The sequence below is a fragment of the Sinohyriopsis cumingii genome, chromosome 3 (genome assembly GCF_028554795.1).
Source record: "Sinohyriopsis cumingii isolate HCF-2022 chromosome 3, ASM2855479v2, whole genome shotgun sequence".
Lineage (NCBI taxonomy): Eukaryota > Metazoa > Mollusca > Bivalvia > Unionida > Unionidae > Sinohyriopsis > Sinohyriopsis cumingii.
Genome location: NC_142963.1, coordinates 24,585,645 through 24,605,749, shown reverse-complemented (window position 1 = coordinate 24,605,749; position 20,105 = coordinate 24,585,645). Strand labels below are relative to the sequence as shown.

Below are 20,105 nucleotides of genomic sequence, written 5' to 3'. Positions count from 1 at the left end.
GTAATTCTTTTATGAAATTTTTTTTCAGCAGATCCATATCTCTAAAACTGTTTAATTCATGGACCACTGAGCGATTTGTTCAGAATGATTCTTTAGATAGTTAGTTGGGGTAATTTAATATAAATTATAGACTTCCTTAGAAATGATTGCTGTAGTTTAGTGTGGAAATGTTAAAGATTCTTGTTGATTATGTTTTATGATAATCATATACATTATCTATTATTAAGGTACTATCATATCTGCCTTCACATCCAAACAGTCATTATCTTCCCTACACACATGTCTGCACTTAGTCAGTTGTACATTTTGTTCTTGCTGTAACAATAGGCTTTCCAAAGATTCTCAGATTTGCTAAAAGTTAAATGTTCTATTTTTATTTTATTCAGGCATCCGATACCCAGAATATAACTTGGAAGGGATACAAGGAGAGAAATTATCATAGTCTAAATAAAACTGTATTGTACTTGATATGTTAAATTCAGTTTTGCAATGACAGTGTCAAAAAGATTTAGAACTTTACATTGGATTTGTTGCAATAGAACATATGATGTAATCAGTTTAAAAGGGAATTGTTCCTGATTAACACACATATGCACACACACAAATCATGGATTTTCCTTCACTGAAAAATGAAATAAGACAATATTTGTATTCATTTGATACATGTGTTATTGTAGTTTTGACAATTGTTTATTGATCAACTGATCAACAATACATCATTCTGGCTAATGATAAACTCTGAGGATAACTAAATACATGTATCGGGACCAGGTTTTTATGTCGCTCCACCTGTTGGACAGATAACTGGCTACAATTCCTCATTGGAATAATTTATAAAGTGCTATGCCTAAAGACACAGAGCCAAAGCAATTCATTTAGTATAATGTCCTTCCGATAGCTTTAACAAAACAAACAATGTGTGTGTTTGTGTGTGTGTGTGTCCAATTAGAGAATTGTAATTCATACATGTTCCCTACTGAGAATCTAACCAAGATCTGTGACTTACAGCACATATCACCTTACCTACACACTTTAAAACACCATACCCTATACCAGTTAGAGAATTACAGTCACTGAGTACATTTAGAATCATGTGAAACTTTAAACTTTAGCAAGTATTTGGGGGTAATAAGACTTGAATAGACTATTATTGCCTCACCTACTTTAGTATAAATAAGGCATTGGGTCGGTCATTTCCATGTTGATGTCGACAGTATCAGTATTGCCTAAGGTATTGGTTTACGTTTTTCTGTGTGGTCATAATCCTTGAATGGATTGCCTTTGTACTTGAACCATATAATCATAGGCATCGATCTTTCATCTTCAGATATGCGCAGTCACTCACCCTCCCTTTGGCCCTCCAGACAAGGTCATGGTTTATTCCAAATCTTAGTTGATGCTTTCAGTAAAAAAAAAACAATGATGCTTTTTATCATAAATTTCATCTTTCTGCCAATCTCCCTTAACTTTGTAAGGAAAGAAACAATTTGTAAAAAAGCTATCTGATATAAACCGTTCTTTGAAATAATCAAGTTGTTGGGTTTAAATGACATTCTGATATTCATTTTAAAATTAAGAGGTACCACCCCAGAATTCAGTAAATGAAGTGGCTTTTAATTTCGGTCTTTTTCCAGAATACTCCAGTAGTTGTGATGTGATACAATCGACAAATTCCGTTAGTGATTAATCTAATAACATTCGCAGGTGGCACACAAATTGATTTGAGATGAAATTAAAAGAGGCATGCCCGGTCTTTTTAAGCATATGAGAAGAAAAAGCGTGCATTAGATAAAAAGAAAACATTGGTGATCAGCTAGGGCACTGGAATATGCATTGAAGGCCAGGATTGGGCTGAAGACAATCCAATACAGCATGATGTTAGCTTCTTATGTTTACAGCAGTGATATAATCAAATCGTGTGTGCCAGCTTTCAACTGAAATCAGTTGACCCATGGATCTCGACGATCATTGTCAGATTAATTCATACATGTGGAAAATGAAAGGGTATCTCAGTTCAAGGGAGAAATTACATGGTTCATAATGGTATGAAACATCAATATTATCTGGTTTTCATGGAACCCAATTATCTTTTTAGGACCAACAGCTTTAAAATATCAGTATTATTCAGATGATAGGCATATATGACTAATAGCATGTAATGGCGGCATTGGGGCTTTAAAGTTATTCAGTATTGTCATCTCCCAGCTTTTATACTTGGACAGTAGTATCAGGAAACCTTTTGTATCCATGCATTCCATCCATTACATTGACCCACAGTTGAGGTTAAAGTATTTGAAAATGTTAGTCTTGTTTTCGATTGAAATATTTCTGCATGTTCATAAGTCCCAATCTCAGGGGTTGATAGCTATCATACTTGGACTATGAAATGGACGATCTTGACCCTTTCATATCCATGTACTCATACCCTTCATCTGACCCCCAAAGTCAAGGTTATTTTTGAAAATCTTCAGTTTTCTGTTCAAGTTTTACTTCATGGTTATATGACTCCAAACCAGGGGTAGCTGTATCATACATGTACTTTAGGATGTGGGGGGCCCTGCCCTTTTGCATCCATGTACACACACCCTACATCTAATCCCCAGACAAGGTCAGGGTAATTTGAAACTCTTGGCTATGTTTGTGGTTAAAAGTTTTCTGTATGATCACAAGTCTCCAAATATTAGAGGGAATGCTGCCCTACTGGACTTTGGAATCAAGGTCATGGTCATTTGAAATTTTTGGTTAAGGTTATGTCTAATGTTGTTCCAATATGGTCATAAGTCACAATAAACCCTGGGAGTGTTAGCTATCCATATGGTCATAATCATAATAAACCCTGGGAGTGTCAGCTATCCATATTGTAATAAGTCACAATAAACCCTGGGAGTGTCACCTATCCATGTGGTCATAAGTCACAAGTCACAATAAACCCTGGGCGTGTCAGCTATCCATATGGTCATAAGTCACAATAAACCCTGGGAGTGTTAGCTATCCATATGGTCATAATCATAATAAACCCTGGGAGTGTCAGCTTTCCATATGGTCATAGGTCACAATAAGCACTGGGAGTGTCAGCTATCCATATGGTCATAATCATAATAAACCTTGGGATTGTCAGTTATCCATATAGTCATAGGTCACAATAAACACTGGGAGTGTCAGCTATCCATATGGTCATAATCATAATAAACCATGGGAGTCTTAGCTATCCATATGGTCATAAGTCACAATAAACCGTGGGAGTCTTAGCTGTCCATATGGTCACTGGTCATAATAAACCCTGGGAGTTTTAGCTGTCCATATGATCATAGGTCACAATAAACCCTGGGAGTCTTAGTTATCCATATGGTCATAAGTCATTATAAACCCTGGGAGTCATAAGTCATAATAAACCCAGGTAGTGTTAGCTATCCATATGGTCATAGGTCACAATAAACCCCGGAAGTCTTAGCTATCCATGTGGTCATAAGTCACAATAAACCCTGGGAGTCTTAGCTATCCATGTGGTCATAAGTCATTATTAACCCCGGGAGTCATAAGTCATAATAAACCCTGGGAGTCTTAGCTATCCATATGGTCATAATCATAATAAACCCTGGGAGTCTTAGCTATCCATATTGTCATAAGTCACAATAAACCCTGGGAGTCTTAGCTATCCATATGGTCATAAGTCATAATAAACCCAGGGAGTGTTAGCTATCCGTATGGTCATAGGTCACAATAAACCTTGGGAGTCTTAGCTATCCGTGTGGTCATAAGTCACAATAAACCCTAAGAGTCTTAGCTATCCATATGGTCATAATCATAATAAACCCTGGGAGTGTTAACTATCTATATGGCCATAAGTTATAATAAACTCTGGGAGTTTTAGGTATCCATATGGTCATAATTATAATAAACCCTGGGAATTTTAGCAATCCATAAGTTCATAAGTCACAATAAACCCTGGGAGTCTTAGCAATCCATATAGCCACACTCATAATAAACCCTGGGAGTGTTAGGTATCCATATGGTCATAGGTCACAATAAAACCCTGGGAGTCTTAGCTGTCATACTTGGGCTTCAGAATAATGGAGCCTTGCTCTTTAATATCTATGCACCCCAATCCTTGCCCAGACACTAATGCAATGTCAAGGTCATATTTAATTTTTGTTCAGTATGTGGTTAAAAAAAATTATATGGTGACAACTTCCAAATGCTGGAAGTTATACATGCAGCTGTCATATTTGAATGGTAGATAGAATCAGTAAGCACTGTCCTTTAATTGATATTCAGGCAGTGTAATTTAAAGTGAATTCACATGTGATCACATGATGCTGGAAAGTATTTTGGACATGGAGCATTTCATATTCATTCCAAAAAATAGAGACTTTAAAATAGTATATAAACTGTTGATTTTTCATTTTTTCTACCACTATTTGACAACATGCCACAAATATCTTGAAGTATGACTGTTTCTTCTCAGGTACAGCTTCACCATATCAAGGATATAATTTGAAATGCCAATCTAGGTATTAAACAAATTTGTATTAGCTATGAATCATTACAAAAGACTTGCATGATAGTTCTTAGAAATGTTTCCCTTGCTGGAATGGAAATTTATGCCTTGTTAATAAAAAAAATACTGTATTTACCGGCTTGAGGCAGTAATACTTATAGGAAATGCCTCCCACGTACATTTAGATGTAAGACTTTGCCATTTACAATTTGATCTATTTATTTTGCATCAAAAGGCCTTTTCGATATTTAAAAAATCTTTGTAATTTTCAGAAGCTAACATAAAAACCCAGCAGAATACTATCCCTATTTGTTCTTTCAGTTTAAGTATAATGTATTTTATTACATTTTTGATTACCGACACTGAATTTTATATAGTGTTTTAAACTCTGTAAGGAAGGACAATTTTTTTAAATGATAAACACATTACATAGATATTCTGACGCGTATGTTAGAAATCCATACTTGCAACCAAAAGGGTGTGAATTTAAATCCTAGATCAGCCTAGGATGGCTGTCATGATAATGTCCTTGAACAAGGAACATTACTCCAAATGCCTGAGCACTACATAACGTACTTGTGTTTGATAAGTTTTGTAACTCTATGCATTTAAACTAAGTAACAGAAAGAAGCAAAACCAACAAGTTTAGTCAGATCAATAAAGAATTTATTTCTCTAAAGTTACAAAATGTAAATTTAAGAGGAACTTAAAGTATTGTAAATTAAATCCAAAATAGTTTTAAATGTTCTATCAGAAATCCAAAAGCAAAGAATATTCTGAATGAAATTTGTCTTGAATGTGCTGATGTACCAATATTCTTGAATGACTTAATGTACCAGTAGTTTTTATATACCACAATGATATAATTCAGAATGTCCTTGAGTCCCTCTATAGTCCCAAAGTAGTATTTTAGTCAAAAATGTCAAGGAGCATTTTTAAAAATTCCAATGAATAATTTAAATAAATGATTCCTCACAAATTATATCTGAACACAACAGTATACACCACAGTCCCCTACTTAACTTTAAAGAGAAATAAATTATCTTGTTTGCCCCCAAGTTTATGTAATAAAAAACTAAGACATAGTACAATGGCCAGGATGTGGGACATAAGTTCACTTCCAGAACATTTGAAGTTGTAAATAAGACTAGACCTTGAACTCAAATATTGGTAAATAACTTATTTATAACTTATAAACATGTCAGAAATCTGACAGGCCAAAACTACTCTACTCTCATTTACAAAGGTCAAGCACACAATATACAAATGTGTGTCATAAAATGCAAAACTAACACTTTACTTACTAGTAAGTGTAAATTGAGTCCCAAAGTGTACCTAATATTTTTTTATGTGTTCTGACTTCAGTACTGTTTATACTCACCTGTAAGATGAGTCCAACTGCAAACTACACAGACAGAAGTTATTAGTAGAACAAAACAAGATAGACCCTGATCTGCAGGCACATTATGCCAAGGCAGATCAGGATATTTATTGTTTGCAGTTTGACTCAACTTGTACGCTAGTATGTACAGTATGTATTTCTTATGACATTAGGACAGTTTTGTGAACATGTATTAAGTTTGAACAGATGTTTTATTTGCCCATGACAAATTCATGGATCAGAAATAGACTGATTAAGAGATGGTTGCATGGATGGTTAAGTAGGTTTATGGATACAAAATGATCTGTAGCTGATCAGTCTGTAATTGTGGCACTGAATTTTGACTGTAATAAACATCAAAGCAAAACTGAGATTACATTTTGTTTCCATTTAAAATTCACGAAAAAGAACTGATTTTATCAAGGTTCCTCTGATCTTGTTTATACAGTTCTGTCTAGATAGCGCAATCCAGTAATATGTATTTATGTCACTATTGTATAAATTAGAGGCCCCAGGATAGGTTAGTTTGCACTCTCACCCTCATTCTGTTTCCCTTTCTAAAAGAAGATGATATTATTTTTATTATTATAGTAAAATCTGTTGATCTGGACTTTACAGACACAAGTATAAACAGTTGTTCAGGACAACTAGTTATCAAGCATGTGCAACTCCTGATGGGTTTAGATAATTGACATTTTAATGTATTATTATTATTATTTCCCACTTTTCTCAAGTTTCACCAGACAAGTGGATTTGTTCCTTCCTTTGAGCCAGATCCTGTTGACACACTGACAAAGTTTTATGCTCTCACTGCTTATACTCGGAGACATCTTGATTTGGTCTGTCCATTGTTCTGTCTGTCTATCCATTCATTCATCCATCCATCAATCTGAGGAGCTGATTAGCAAAATTTTATACAGATCTATCCAACATAGAAAATGAATTGTTGGAGGTAAATTGTTATAAATATATAGATGACCTGTGTGATGTTTGCTAAGCCCCAGCTATTACCATGGTGTTGTGTTTGATATCTAAACATGGGGGGGGGGGTAGTGTTGAACTCTTATGCAAGGTTATCATGACCAGCCAGAGACCCAAAACTTAGTTGGAAAGGCGACCAATCACATCACTTAAAAAAGCTTGCCGTTATTACACCTGTATGTTAAAAGTTTGTTCAAGGATCAAAGGAAAGTCCACAAGGTGAATGAGGCGTGTCCTTTTCCATCCCCACATTGACAGACAATGAGAGGGACATTGTCCACTAAGTTTGATTGGTTTGGTCCACGACGATATCCAATAAAAAATTGAGATAGATGGCGTGATTACAATTCAGACCCGATTTATACCTTCCAACTTGTAAGAGAAAATTTAGTATTCGCCTAGATGGATTGCTGATCAGTTGGGTTTACTCCGAGAAGAAGCCACTTGTAATTTGGCAGCAAAACCTACACGTAGATTCAAAGGAAAGGCAGAGTTTCGAAAAGGTCAGTAAGTTATTTGCTCAATTTTAAAGAATATTACAGCATCATATTTGTAACTATTTGTTGTATGTACACTTAATTACTAGGATCATTAAGTATGTACAATTACCTTTGTAGTGTATCATTTACATGCGTATTAGAGAAATGGTCTTGAGCCTTATGTAGAGAATTATTAGATGTGAGGTGGAATTATGTAGGTTGTTAGCTTGTGGTCAGAATTAATTTTGTAAATAGCTATTTGGTTACTTCATAGTAAACCAGTGCATTTATTAATGCGTTATGTTAGCATTTACACATGCTTGAATTCTGCATTTGGAAACATGGTTGAAGTATGTAAGATTAGTTCCTATGGACGTATGCATATATCAGAGCATGGATATTTGAATATTTACGTATTTTGTTTGAGTTGTAAGGTAAAGAAATGTGCCTGATTATTGTGATATTGTTTAGTATAATGGGATTAGGAATATGTACTGATGTGATGCAATTTATTGATGTATGTATAAGAAGTAATTGATACCATGCTGTATTATTTTGTTTTTTTACCATACAAGAATGTATGGGTATCTCGATGTGAATGAATGCGTGACCAAAGAAATTTAACCGCCGTTATCTGATGAAAGGCTGTGTAAAGTGTGAGATGAGAGGGCAAAGGAAAAAGACTGTACCATCCTTGTGTTTTCACAGGAAGCTTTTTAAGGAGTAACAGAATTTCTGGTTCCATTGAGTCCAGAGTCTTCAAGAGTTGGAGACAGAAGTGAGACTAGACAAAACAGTCAAAGCCGATAGAAGTAAACTCGTGGGGAAGAGAGTGGAGGACGAGAAGGGGTCTAGAGAAAGTTGAGGAGGAGAAGGAATTTGGAGGAAGGTCAAGGAGGAAGAGGAGAAGGAATTCGGAGAAATAAGAGAGAAAGGATACAACAGATGAGTAGAAATACAAGGACAGTTGGAAATCAATCTCGCACCGCTAATCAAGTGATGCAGTGGGCTTATTAAAGGGCCAAGTGGAAGGAATATAATTGGAAATTTGAGTCCATTGATTATGGAATTGTTATTAAATTGTTTTTCATTGAATTTCAACCTTTTTATATATTCAGCCATCTAATTGTCAGCATTGCTGAATGGGGTCTTGGAGCTTTAGACCTATCTTTCACTAAATTTAACTTCCAATGAAATAGAGCCTTGGTGGGACTTCTACAATAGTTTAAATAAAATATTGGGAGCACCCCACCCCAACCATATACATCGTCACAACTTGATTAGATTTTCAACCAATTACAGCAATTTTTAATTTTTAAAAAATTGTAAAACTTGTTGAATTTGGACTTTTTTGGCAATAACCTTCTTAGCAGGTTTTTAGGAAAAAACACTCGAGTTGAACAAATGATATTTGGTATTTGCTTTCATATGTAGATAATGTAATTAGATTTTCAGGCCGTTATAGCAGTTTTTCAGTTCTTTACACCTTTTATTTGTCAGGGCTTTTGGAAACGTACTTTAGTCTGCAGATAGACCATACACACTTTACAAACACTTCTTGTAGATCTTAAGATTGAAAAGATATAGAAAATTATGTCAGCTTTCTTTGTTGAAAAGTGGTAGCTATTGATATATCACAATACAACATAATATGTGTGACAACAGTTGTGAGAACCACACCGCACAATTTGCTGGCATGATTTCCTTACACCTGTCTAACCTACATTCATAAAATTTCTCAACTTTAATTCACTTCAGAATATTTTTTTGTAAAATACAAAAGAGTTATTGCATTAAAGTGCAGAGTTGGAAGTTTTATAAACGTGAGGTCATAAGTGACAACTGTTTCATTGAACTTAAATTATCTTTCTCAAAAGTTTATTTTAAAATCATTCCTGTTTCTTTTTAATTATTTACTTTTTTGAAAGAAAAATGTTGTAAATTTGAACTAACTTACAGTTAAAAATATTTACAAATTAAAAATAAAGATTGAATTATGTAGAGAGCATTTGTTTTGCCCATGAAGTGAAATTTTAGGTTTCACATATTTGAGATATTCTTAAAGATTTTGTTTTTGGTCAAAAAAAATTAAAAAAGAAACTGTACTAAATTTGAACATTTAGGAATTTATTTTCAACCTTTTGTTAATGCTCTGAGAACTGTTAGGAATACCCTAACACAGTAATACAGAATACCAGTTCTAATATAAATTTGAAGAATTTTAGTAAAGCTGGGACAGTTGTGTTGATGTAATACTAGTATGTTGTAAAACAGATAAACTGTTTGGGCTTGTAGCTGCCTATGCATAGAAGTATTTACATTAAAGTGACTCACCACAAATTGTGAGGATATTCCTGGTATTCAGAACAGTTCCATTTAATTTAATCCCTTGTTAAGGTCAAAGGTAGCCATTAGAAGAGCTTGAAATGGGACAGAAATATTGGAGTTGTTTGGTTGGGGAACTTTTTTTTCAAATTTGTTATGCTTTAAGGCACTGTGGTGGATAAAGACAGATCAGATGGGGAGCCACAATGGCTTATCAGTAGTAGTTGGTGTGTTTGACTTGGAAAAGGGTATTAAACCCTGCCTGCCCCAATCAGACTTGGTTGTCTCTTGAGGCATATCTTAGACAAGACAAGGCACTTAACTCTCATTGCCTCCACACTCTGTGGCCTTTGATGTGTTTATGTTCAATTAAACAGCAAAGAAACAAGACTTTCTTATAATAATATATCATATCGCTGTTGGTTATACTTCGAGTTATTATCTCCATGCGTTTAAAGAAGTGAGGGTATATTATGATACAGGCCATATGTATGTACCTGTGTAATATCATTGAATTTCTGCCCTTTTTAAAGCAAATTTCGTGATTTTAATTGGGTCAAATTGACCGTCCTGATGGTCTTCTACATGTAGATTTTGCCAGCACATTTGGATCTGGCCACATGGAGTGGGACCTGCATGGTGTATGGTGGACAGGAGAGATTTTACATAAATTTTTATAACTCACTAAGTTTTATGCCATCTATTTTTGTGATCACTAACCAAGTGCCAGCAAATGTTAGACTTGGCCACGGGATAGTCCCTAAGGTATTTCCCAACTATATGGAAATTGATTTCTGGGTCATAACTTGGAAACTGTTGAGATCCCCAACCCATAACTATATATATACACTTGTTCATGAAAAGACAAATTTATACATGCCGCTGACATTGACACCTGGGGTCCACCCCAAAAGAGTTAAATTAAATCTTGGGTCATGATTTAGAAATTAAGATTCCCATCCCTTATTTCCCACCTATATCCAACCCCATCATATATATATATATATACACACACACACACACACACACTTGTTTGGCATGAAAAGACAAATGCTACCCATGCTACCCAACTGACATTTGACCCTTGGAGAATCATTACCCTCAGGGACCTGTCCAAGAAGCTCAAGCTTCAGTGTGGAGGTAAAAACAGGGAGGCATGGAGACTGGGATTTTTGGACCATGTATACAATCTACGTGGACTAATAATGGGATTATCTGGTCATGTATACAATCCTTATGGACTGATAATCATATTATCAGATCATGTATGTACACCATATGGACAGATAAGATTATCTGATCACGTATACATTCCATATGGACTAATAATAGGATTATCCGAATATGTACACAATCCATATGGACTAATAATTGTATTATCTGATAATGTATACAATCCATATGGACTAATAATAGGATTATCTGATCATGTATACAATCCATATAGACTAATGATAGGATTATGATCATGTATACAATCCATATGGAATAATGATAGGATTATCTGAACATGTACACAGTCCATAAGGTCTAATGATAAGATTATCTGATCATGTATACAATCCATATGGACTAATGATTGTATTATCTGATCATATATACAATCCATATGGACTAATAATAGGATTATCTGATCATATATACAATCCATATGGACTAATGATGGGATTATCTGATAATGTATACAATCCATATGGACTAATAATATGATTATCTAAACATGTACATAATCCATATGGACTGATAATCAGATTATCCGATAATGTATGTTATTCATATGGACCCATAATGGGATTATCTGATCATGTACACAATCCATAATGGACCGATAATCAGCTTATCTCATAATGTACATAATCAGTATGGATAATCAGTATGGACTAATAATGAATTCTGATTGTGTATGTAATCCATGTGGATTGATAACAGGATTATTTGATAATGTACACAGTCCCTGTGGACCGATAACAGGTTTTTGATCTTGTATGTAATCTATATGGACTGATAACAGGATTATAATATCATGTATGCAATCCATATTGACCGATAACATGATTATCTGAGATGTATGCAATCCAAATTGACTGATAACAGAATTATCTGATGTGTAAGCAATCCATATCGACCGATAACAGGATTATCTGATATATATGAAATCCATATCGAACGATAACACGATTATCTGATGTGTATGCAATCCATATCAACCGATAACAGGATTATCTGATATATATGAAATCCATATCGAACGATAACACGATTATCTGATGTGTATGCAATTCACATCAACCGATAACAGGATTATCTGATGTGTATGCAATCCATATCGATTGATAACAGGATTATCTGATGTGTATGCAATCCATATCGACTGATAACCAGATTAACTGATGTGTATGCAATCCATATCGACCGATAACCAGATTAACTGATGTGTATGCAATCCATATTGACCAATAACAGGATTAACTGATGTGTATGCAATCCATATTGACCGATAACAGGATTATCTGATGTGTATGCAATCCATATCGATTGATAACAGGATTATCTGATATGTATACAATCCATATGGATGAATAATATAATTGTCAGGGAGTATCAATTTCTATAAAATTCGTATGTTGTAGAAAAAAATTAAGGCATACATCAAAACAAGGAAAACACTGTTGGTGAAAATTTCACCAAAATGTTGTTGTTGTTGTAGGGTTTAACGCCATTTTTCAGCACACGATAGGCTATACATGGCGGCCAGTATCAATGGTGGAGGAAGAACCCGGAGAAAAACCCCGGGAAGAACCACCGACCCACGAGAAGCTACTGGCAAGCTTTCTCACATACCCACATTGGCCGAATCCGAGACTCGAACCCACACAGACAGAGGTGAGATGGCAGTGATCCATAACGGAAAGCGCTTTAGACCACTCGGCCACTCTGGGCCCCTTCACCAAAATGTAATAATATCATAATTTTATAGCATTTCATTCAAATGTTTTCCATCTAAATGTTTTGAAATACATGCATGGAAAATGAAAAGAAAAATTAGAACATATTTCTGTACTTTCTTGAAACTTGCTTTATAAGATTTCACTCATTTAAATTTTGATTAAATTTGTTTTCTTTGGAATACCTTTTCAAAGATCCTTTGACATTGATATGCATTTACAGTGGACAACAGATAATTTTTGTAAAGCCATCATGTGCTGAAAAATGACAGTAAAGCCATAACAACAAAATTAAAAGTTTTATGTCTCATTTGGTTTTTATTTCAAATTAGTCTCTTGGCTGGTACACCTAAGCAACTATCCTATTTTGTTGTCATGAAGTACCAGGAGATCAGTTTCTTTGTTGATTACAGATTACTCCAAACCAACTGCATATAGCAAGGCCTGGTAGTACATTATGTGACAGCATATCTGGGTCTGTGGAATTTTCAGTTGGGCTAGGCTTATAATTGAATATATATGATCTATAATTGTTGTTGGATAGAAAATAATGCCATTTAAGGGTTTTGCCCATTCATGTTGAAGTGAAACTGAGTTACATGTAAATGCACAAACACTGTACCTGAAACACTTCCTTCTTTTAATCAGTTTTCACAGTTTTTGACTTTCCTGATAAGAACATAATGTAAGACAGTTTGCTGTGAATAGGTATATTACTTCTGCTCTATTAGCATTACATGAAAGAGTCTATTTAAAGAGCTTTATGTCATGTAGTCTCAACAACAGTGTGTCAGTAGGTCATTATTATTCCTTCCAAGAAGGTGTTTGCAAGTTGATAGGATTTATTGTCTGGTTTACATTCTAGATTAACTCAGAGATGTATACATTTTATGAAGCTTATCAGTCTAATCCAAAGAAATAATATGCTAATACAGACTTTTATCTCACCCTGCTAAATTAAGGCTATACAAGTCCTAAAAGATAAAAAGCTTTGTTTCCCAAGTTTTCTGACCAACCCAATTTTTTGCTTGGTGATCCTAGACATTTTTCCAAGCATTAAAAAATAATCAGGATTTTCTGAATGTTGTGACCAGTCCAAATTTTATTTCATTTGTAGGTAGCAGTATTAGACGTTATGCTCCTTAGGATGCTTATTATTTCTCATAGCATTTTAAAGCACCTACTGGACATAAGAGTAGCAAGTATAGGACTCAAGGTAGCAATCCAGTTCCCATAGTAAACCTATGCAAACACCATGATATTAAAAATTCTGTAACTTAAAATTTCTGAGTGCTCATCATGATCAAACCCTATAGTTATCAGTATAGATGAAACCTGGATGTTGGATTCTTTCTAGAGGAAAGGATATGAGTTGTGTTATTTTCTGGACCTGCATGTGTTTGAAACATGTGTTTCAATTCTGCACCAAAGAGTCAGGTGCTAATTTTAGTAATGAGTGTTCCAAACTATAGACTGTTAAAGGACTGAAATTCCATCAGTAAAACAATGTCTTTTTTTTCTTCTCACTTACAACTAGGATAAGCTCTCAAAAGATGCTTTTTCCTAAAATATGACTTACATTATTAACCAATCCTGGTCAGCCAAACCCATATATGCTCTATTTTATGTTCATCTATTTCCAGGCTGGTTCCCATTTTTCCATATAATTAGTACCATGTGTCCTATATGATTTAGTGATGGTTACCTTTACATGCTCTTCACTTGTCGTGGTCAGCTTCAAATTGAATCAAATTATATCAGACTGCCTCAGATTATTTAAATAATTAAGTGGTTTTGAATGTCTGATTGAAGTGTCAGGTAGGCACATTTATTTATTCAAATGAAATATTGTTTTGAAATTTAATACTAAAATACAGGGGCACCAGCAGAATTATTTTGGGGAGGGGGCAAACATGTAGTGGTCAGCTGTTAAGTTTTAGGACGTAGACCAAAACATGTTTAGAGGTTAAACTGGGTGGGGGAAAGCACGTGGCCGACCCACCCACTTTGAATCAAAGTCGATTCCATCCTCACTGTTGAATGCACTGCTACTAAAATGACATCATAAACGTTAGGGTGAAAATTATTGTACAGGTACAGTATCATATAACATCTGTTGTTGTGTTATACAAGCAAGGTCTTTTCTCAAAGGCATACAATTGGGCTGCTTTTTTTTGTGACCTCTATTTTTTAATATGGATAGGCCATTATAGTGAAACTTTAGAGGAATGTTCATGATGATATTGTTTCCCAATTGTGCCTGGAGTTACCTTATATTCTCGTTTTTAAGTCAAGCCCAACTATAAACAGCAAAGATCCTTATCTGCTGTAGCATAATGCATGTGCCTGCAGATCAGGATCTGCATTTGTTGTACTCAGTAGTCCTGATAAACAGCACAGATCCAGATCTGTCGGCACATAATGTGCTGGCAGATTTGGGTCTGTTCAGTTTGCAGTTGGTCTCATCATATAAGCAAGTACAGACGGTACTTCATTAGCATACTGCTTCCATAAAAAGAAGACAGATAATTTATTTTTCACTTCCTGTCCAGAATGTACACATCAATTTGGTCAAAAAGGTCCTTTGCTTTACCAAACGTTTTTGGGGGATTTGTTTCCTTAGCTGTGGTAATCCTTCCATAGCAGGGGCCTCGAGTGGCCGAGTGGTCTAAAGCACTCTCCGTTACGGATCACTGCCATCTCACCTCTGTCTGCATGGGTTCGAGTCTTGGATTCAGCCAATGTTGGTATGTGAGAAAGCTTGCCAGTAGCTTCTCGTGGGTCGGTGGTTCTTTCCGGGGTTTTCCCGTGTTCTTCCTCCACCATTAATACTGGCCGCCATGTATAGCCTATCATGTGCTGAAAAATGGCGTTAAACCCCACAACAACAACAACAACAACAACAACCTTCCATAGCAGGCAGGTAGAACATACATATTTTGGGGATACTGTGTAAGAAAATCATTATAGAATATTTGAAGTTGATTGTCAAATACATGTATTAGAATTTGATTTCCTAATGTTAGAAAATGTTTTTATATTGTATCTTTCAAATACAAAGGGATTTAAAGAGAGTAAGGGGGAGGGGGGCAGGGAAAAAAGCATCCTTATCAGAATGAACATTTCCCATAAAGAAGTAACTGAGGTTAAAAGCCCTTGTAATGTAGGAAAAATACCTGATGCCCTGCATCTGAAGACACTTCTGCTGGTTGTCATGGTTCCAGCACCCTTGACAGTGTGTAATACTAATTCTTAAGTATATAAATAAAGCAAAAGTAATGAACTCTTTGCCCACTTTGCTTGGAAAAACAGCTATAAAAGGAATTAGGAAAAGGGTATTGCAAGGTTTGCACTTGACAGTAATTATCTTTTAATTACATCAGAAACTGTTTCTGAGAATCCAGATAGAACATTAACACGTGCCCCCTTTGCACCAAAGTAGTTAAAAGAAATCTTATCAGGTCAGTTATACAAAACCTGTAAATTGATGTGTCCTTTTAAAAAAACAGACTTTATTCTCAGAAACACCAGCTCATATTTCAAAGCTACTGTTAGTTGTTTCAATAAGGTCTTACTTCACTGCTTGACATCACAAACTGTTCCCATGCATTATAAAGTTGTACTGTTCCTATGCATGATATTAAATCTCTTTCCACATACATTCATGTAAATATTTTTTAAAATTCAGCTGTCACACTTTTTTAATGCCTTAAAGGTTTGTGATTTACAGCATCTTCTTTTTGAATATTCATTTATTAAGATAAGAAAACAGATGGGGTAAATAAGATTCAGATAAGAAAACAGATGGGGTAAATAAGATTCAGATAAAAAGGATGGGGAAAATAAGATTCAGATAAAAAAGAATGGGGAAAATAAGATTCAGATAAAAAATAATGGAGAAAATAAGATTCAGATAAAAAAGGATGGGGTAAATAAGATTCAGATAAAAAAGGATGAGGTAAATAAGATTTAAGATTAAATTACTGATATAAAGTTCTGATACTTGCCAAAACTAAAACTGTCCTCCAATTTTCAAATACAAAATCTAACAAAAAAAGATCTTGTAGCAGAAAATAATAATGTTAGCACTGTGACAAAATGTTAACTAATGATACTAATGAGTAAGTGCTGTGACAAAAATGTTAACAGAAGATACTAATGGTAATGCTGTGACAAAAATGTTATAACTTTTATTGCTTCTTCAATAACTGAAATCATAACAAAAGTAGATTGTTAGATTGGCAGTCTTGTTTTCTTGCCTTTGGTGTTCATTTTTCCAAAATGATATCATTATTTTTATATACACGAAAGTGACCAATAAAATCATCTTATGTTATTTTCTTATTTCTGATTGCACTGGTTTTGAAATTAGGGAAGGGAGGTTTTTTACTTTTTGAACTTTTAACTTGTTTTCCACGAAAACCTTGTTTGCAGATTTGAGCTTCACCTGAGGCTGAGAAGTGATAATTGGGAGACATCATTTGTGTGCTTTAGTAGAATACTAAATTAGATTCTTGAACCATTATAGGAATTTTTCAATAGTTACATTTTCTGAACATCTCGAGACATAGACATTTTGGTCTGCTGTGAAGAATATAATAAAAAAGTTAGATGTTGGAATAAGGATGTTTCTGGGACAGGTTTAAATGTCTTATTTGAAGAAATTATTATGTAAAGCTGGATCTAGTCTTAAACCCCTCACCTTGTAACTTGAGTAAGTGCACTGATACCATGTATACTCACTTACAAGTCCAGCTGTAAATTGCACAAATTGAGATCTGGTGTCACATCATGTATCAGCAGAACTGGGTCTGAACAGTTGTTAGGGGTGATCAGTAGAACAAACAACTTTGAATCTGAGCTGCAGGTACATTATGCTACGGCCAATCAGGTTATTTTTTCTTAGTAGTTTGATTTGACTTATCAACGAGTATGTAGAGTAAGTTTGATGCCTACTTTGTGAGATACCTCACACTTCCTTGATCACTGCTGATGTATTCAGCCTTTTATGGTGGTTTGTTGTCACATGTATTGGTAATAATTGAAACAGGAAAGAAAATACATAGCAAAAGGTGATTCATTGTCATGCTTGTTTCACATATCCAGAATGGGATACAAAAGTGAATCAGCTTACAGATGCTCAGGCTAATTAATGCATAGCAAAGTCAAACTCTTATGACTTTTTTACTTTTCAGGCCATTCGAGTGTTCTTCCTTGTCCGTGACATGTCCTTGACCTTAATGCAGGAGCCAGAAACCCAGTTACCCCTCACCAAGGATGCAGACTGTGTAAAGATTGATAACATCCTGGATCTCAGTGAGTATCTTAAAGTCTCCTCACAGTCATTGACTGTATGATCTTGTGAATCCGACAATAATTTCTCCCAAAATGTTTGATTAGCCAGTGTTGATTAGTTTATTTTTTACTTCACTGAATGTCATTAAATTATTACTGTTTATATATATATATATATATATATATATATATATATATATATATATATATATATATATATATATATATATATAACAGTTTGACTGTATTAATTTATTTCAGTGAACTTGTTTTGTTTTCAACCCTTAGTGGGCCTGATCTTTTAAGTCTGTATATTTTTCTTAAATATTAGTCATAATTGTTTACCTAGCAAAGAATGCAACAAGAAATATATAGGTCATAATTTCTCCTTACTTTTTTGTAGATTAATTGTCTTTGATTATCAGTTTCTCTCGAGCATATTAATTTTTGGGGGTATTTTTTCTTTAAAAATGAAACATTACTGGTTTTTGTTTGCTTCAATATATTTGAAAATATTTTGCACAACTCTTTCTAAACCAGTCACAAGTCAGGTATAGTATGTACTGGATATATATGTGAGCCGTATGATCATCAGTTAACATTTGCTTGTCTGGCTAATAACTTCATAGGGGTTGGGGTGATTTTCTTGAAACTTTGCCAAATTATAATTGACTAAACTATGTGTCACATACCCAGTCCTGACACCTGCATCTTGGTCAATCACAGCAAAGGAAAATGTAATCATATGACTTGTGTCCTAGTCTTAATCGTTACTTTCTAAGCACTTCAGTTGTTGTTGTTGTTCTAGGGTTTAACGCCATTTTTCAGCACAAGATAGGCTATACATGGCGGCCAGTATAACTGGTGGAGGAAGAACCCTGGAAAACCCAGGGAAGAACCACCAACCCACGAGAAGCTACTGGTAGGCTTTCCCACGTGCCCACGTTAGCCGAGCCTTGGACTCGAACCCATGCAAACAGAGGTGAGATGGCAGTGATCTGGAATGGTGAGCGCTTTAGACCACTCGGCCACTCGGGGCCCCTAAGCACTTCAGTTGTATATCATGTATAGACAGTGTGTTGCATACCATGGCCTCTCACCCTGTCTCAAGATCAAGGTCATGGCATGAGAAAATATACTTTTGACATGTATTATTTTGTTGTATAAAATGTTTGGACCACTGAAGGTATTTAAATGAAACTTTAGCCAGTAATGTATTATGCGTAGATGGTGTGTTGCATACAGTAGCCGTACACCCTGTCTCAAGGTCATGGCAAGGGATAATAAAAATACACCACTATCTCGATAACTTGTCTCCTGATAACTCACAAACCCGCTTATGTCTGCCATGGATATCATTTTTTGAACTAGAAAATACCCCAAAAACTTGATCCCTATTTCTTAAACTTGAAAAACATCACAATCAAAATTGGTAACTGAAATGTTGATAGATCGCTCGTTTTATGGTCGAAAACGCTAGATATGACCTAGAAATTTTAATCAGCATTTTGAAATTATCAGCTTTTCATAAGAAGTCTTAAATTGGTTACATTTTCTTTCCAAAATGACATTCTTAGTACACCATAGTTAAAGATATTCAAGGAAGTTTCAGTCAGTGAAAATGTCACTTAATGCCTAGTGTAGGCAGTACATTAATATTTAAATGCCAATTAAATAATTTTTATTAAGTGAAATTTGTGTTTTGATTCTATCTCTTAGTTCTTCTTAAGTGTAATCAATATAAATGCAATGTGTATTTAAACGTAAAATGTGCCAATCTACCATAACAGCAATGTCCGCAAGCATTTCTCTGAGAACCTAATTAAGTGCTGACTGTTTTGATAACTGACTTGCAGAAATATTTGCTGTATTATTGTAATGAATTAAAAGCTGGCCTCCTTTGTATAATCACGTTAATTATGTCTTTTGAATCATATAAAGGAGGTGGAATAAAAAAAAAAGTTAAAAGGCACGTAAATCCTACATATTTAAAATCTAGCAGCCCTGGTCGTATGTCGGATGAACTCACTTCATTTGATCAGTCGAACACTGTTATAAATGTTATTGTGTATGTAACATAAACTACCTTAAATTAATGGACTCATTCATAACTGTGGTCAAAGATAGCAAGGCAACCAAGTGAAACGAATAAAGAGCTTGGTTTCAAAGATACGGACCATTTGTGGGCAAGCGATTTTCAG

The 20,105-nt window shown here is 34.8% G+C and overlaps 1 protein-coding gene and 1 long non-coding RNA gene across 4 annotated transcripts in view; both read left to right on the top strand.

The window, feature by feature from the left end:
- The window catches only part of LOC149802553 (protein CLEC16A-like), a 175,278-nt gene that overhangs the window by 108,940 nt on the left and 46,233 nt on the right, over positions 1-20,105 (top strand). For all 3 annotated transcript variants that reach the window (XM_089951800.1, XM_089951799.1, XM_089951801.1), the window contains exon 19: positions 17,805-17,925. In XM_089951800.1, coding sequence (XP_089807926.1) covers positions 17,805-17,925 — 121 coding nt within the window. The remainder of the gene's footprint in view (positions 1-17,804; positions 17,926-20,105) is intronic.
- Positions 6,838-8,434, top strand: LOC149802554 (uncharacterized). The gene is made up of 2 exons (XR_016420059.1): positions 6,838-7,363; positions 8,048-8,434. It is a non-coding gene; the product is annotated as an uncharacterized LOC149802554 (long non-coding RNA).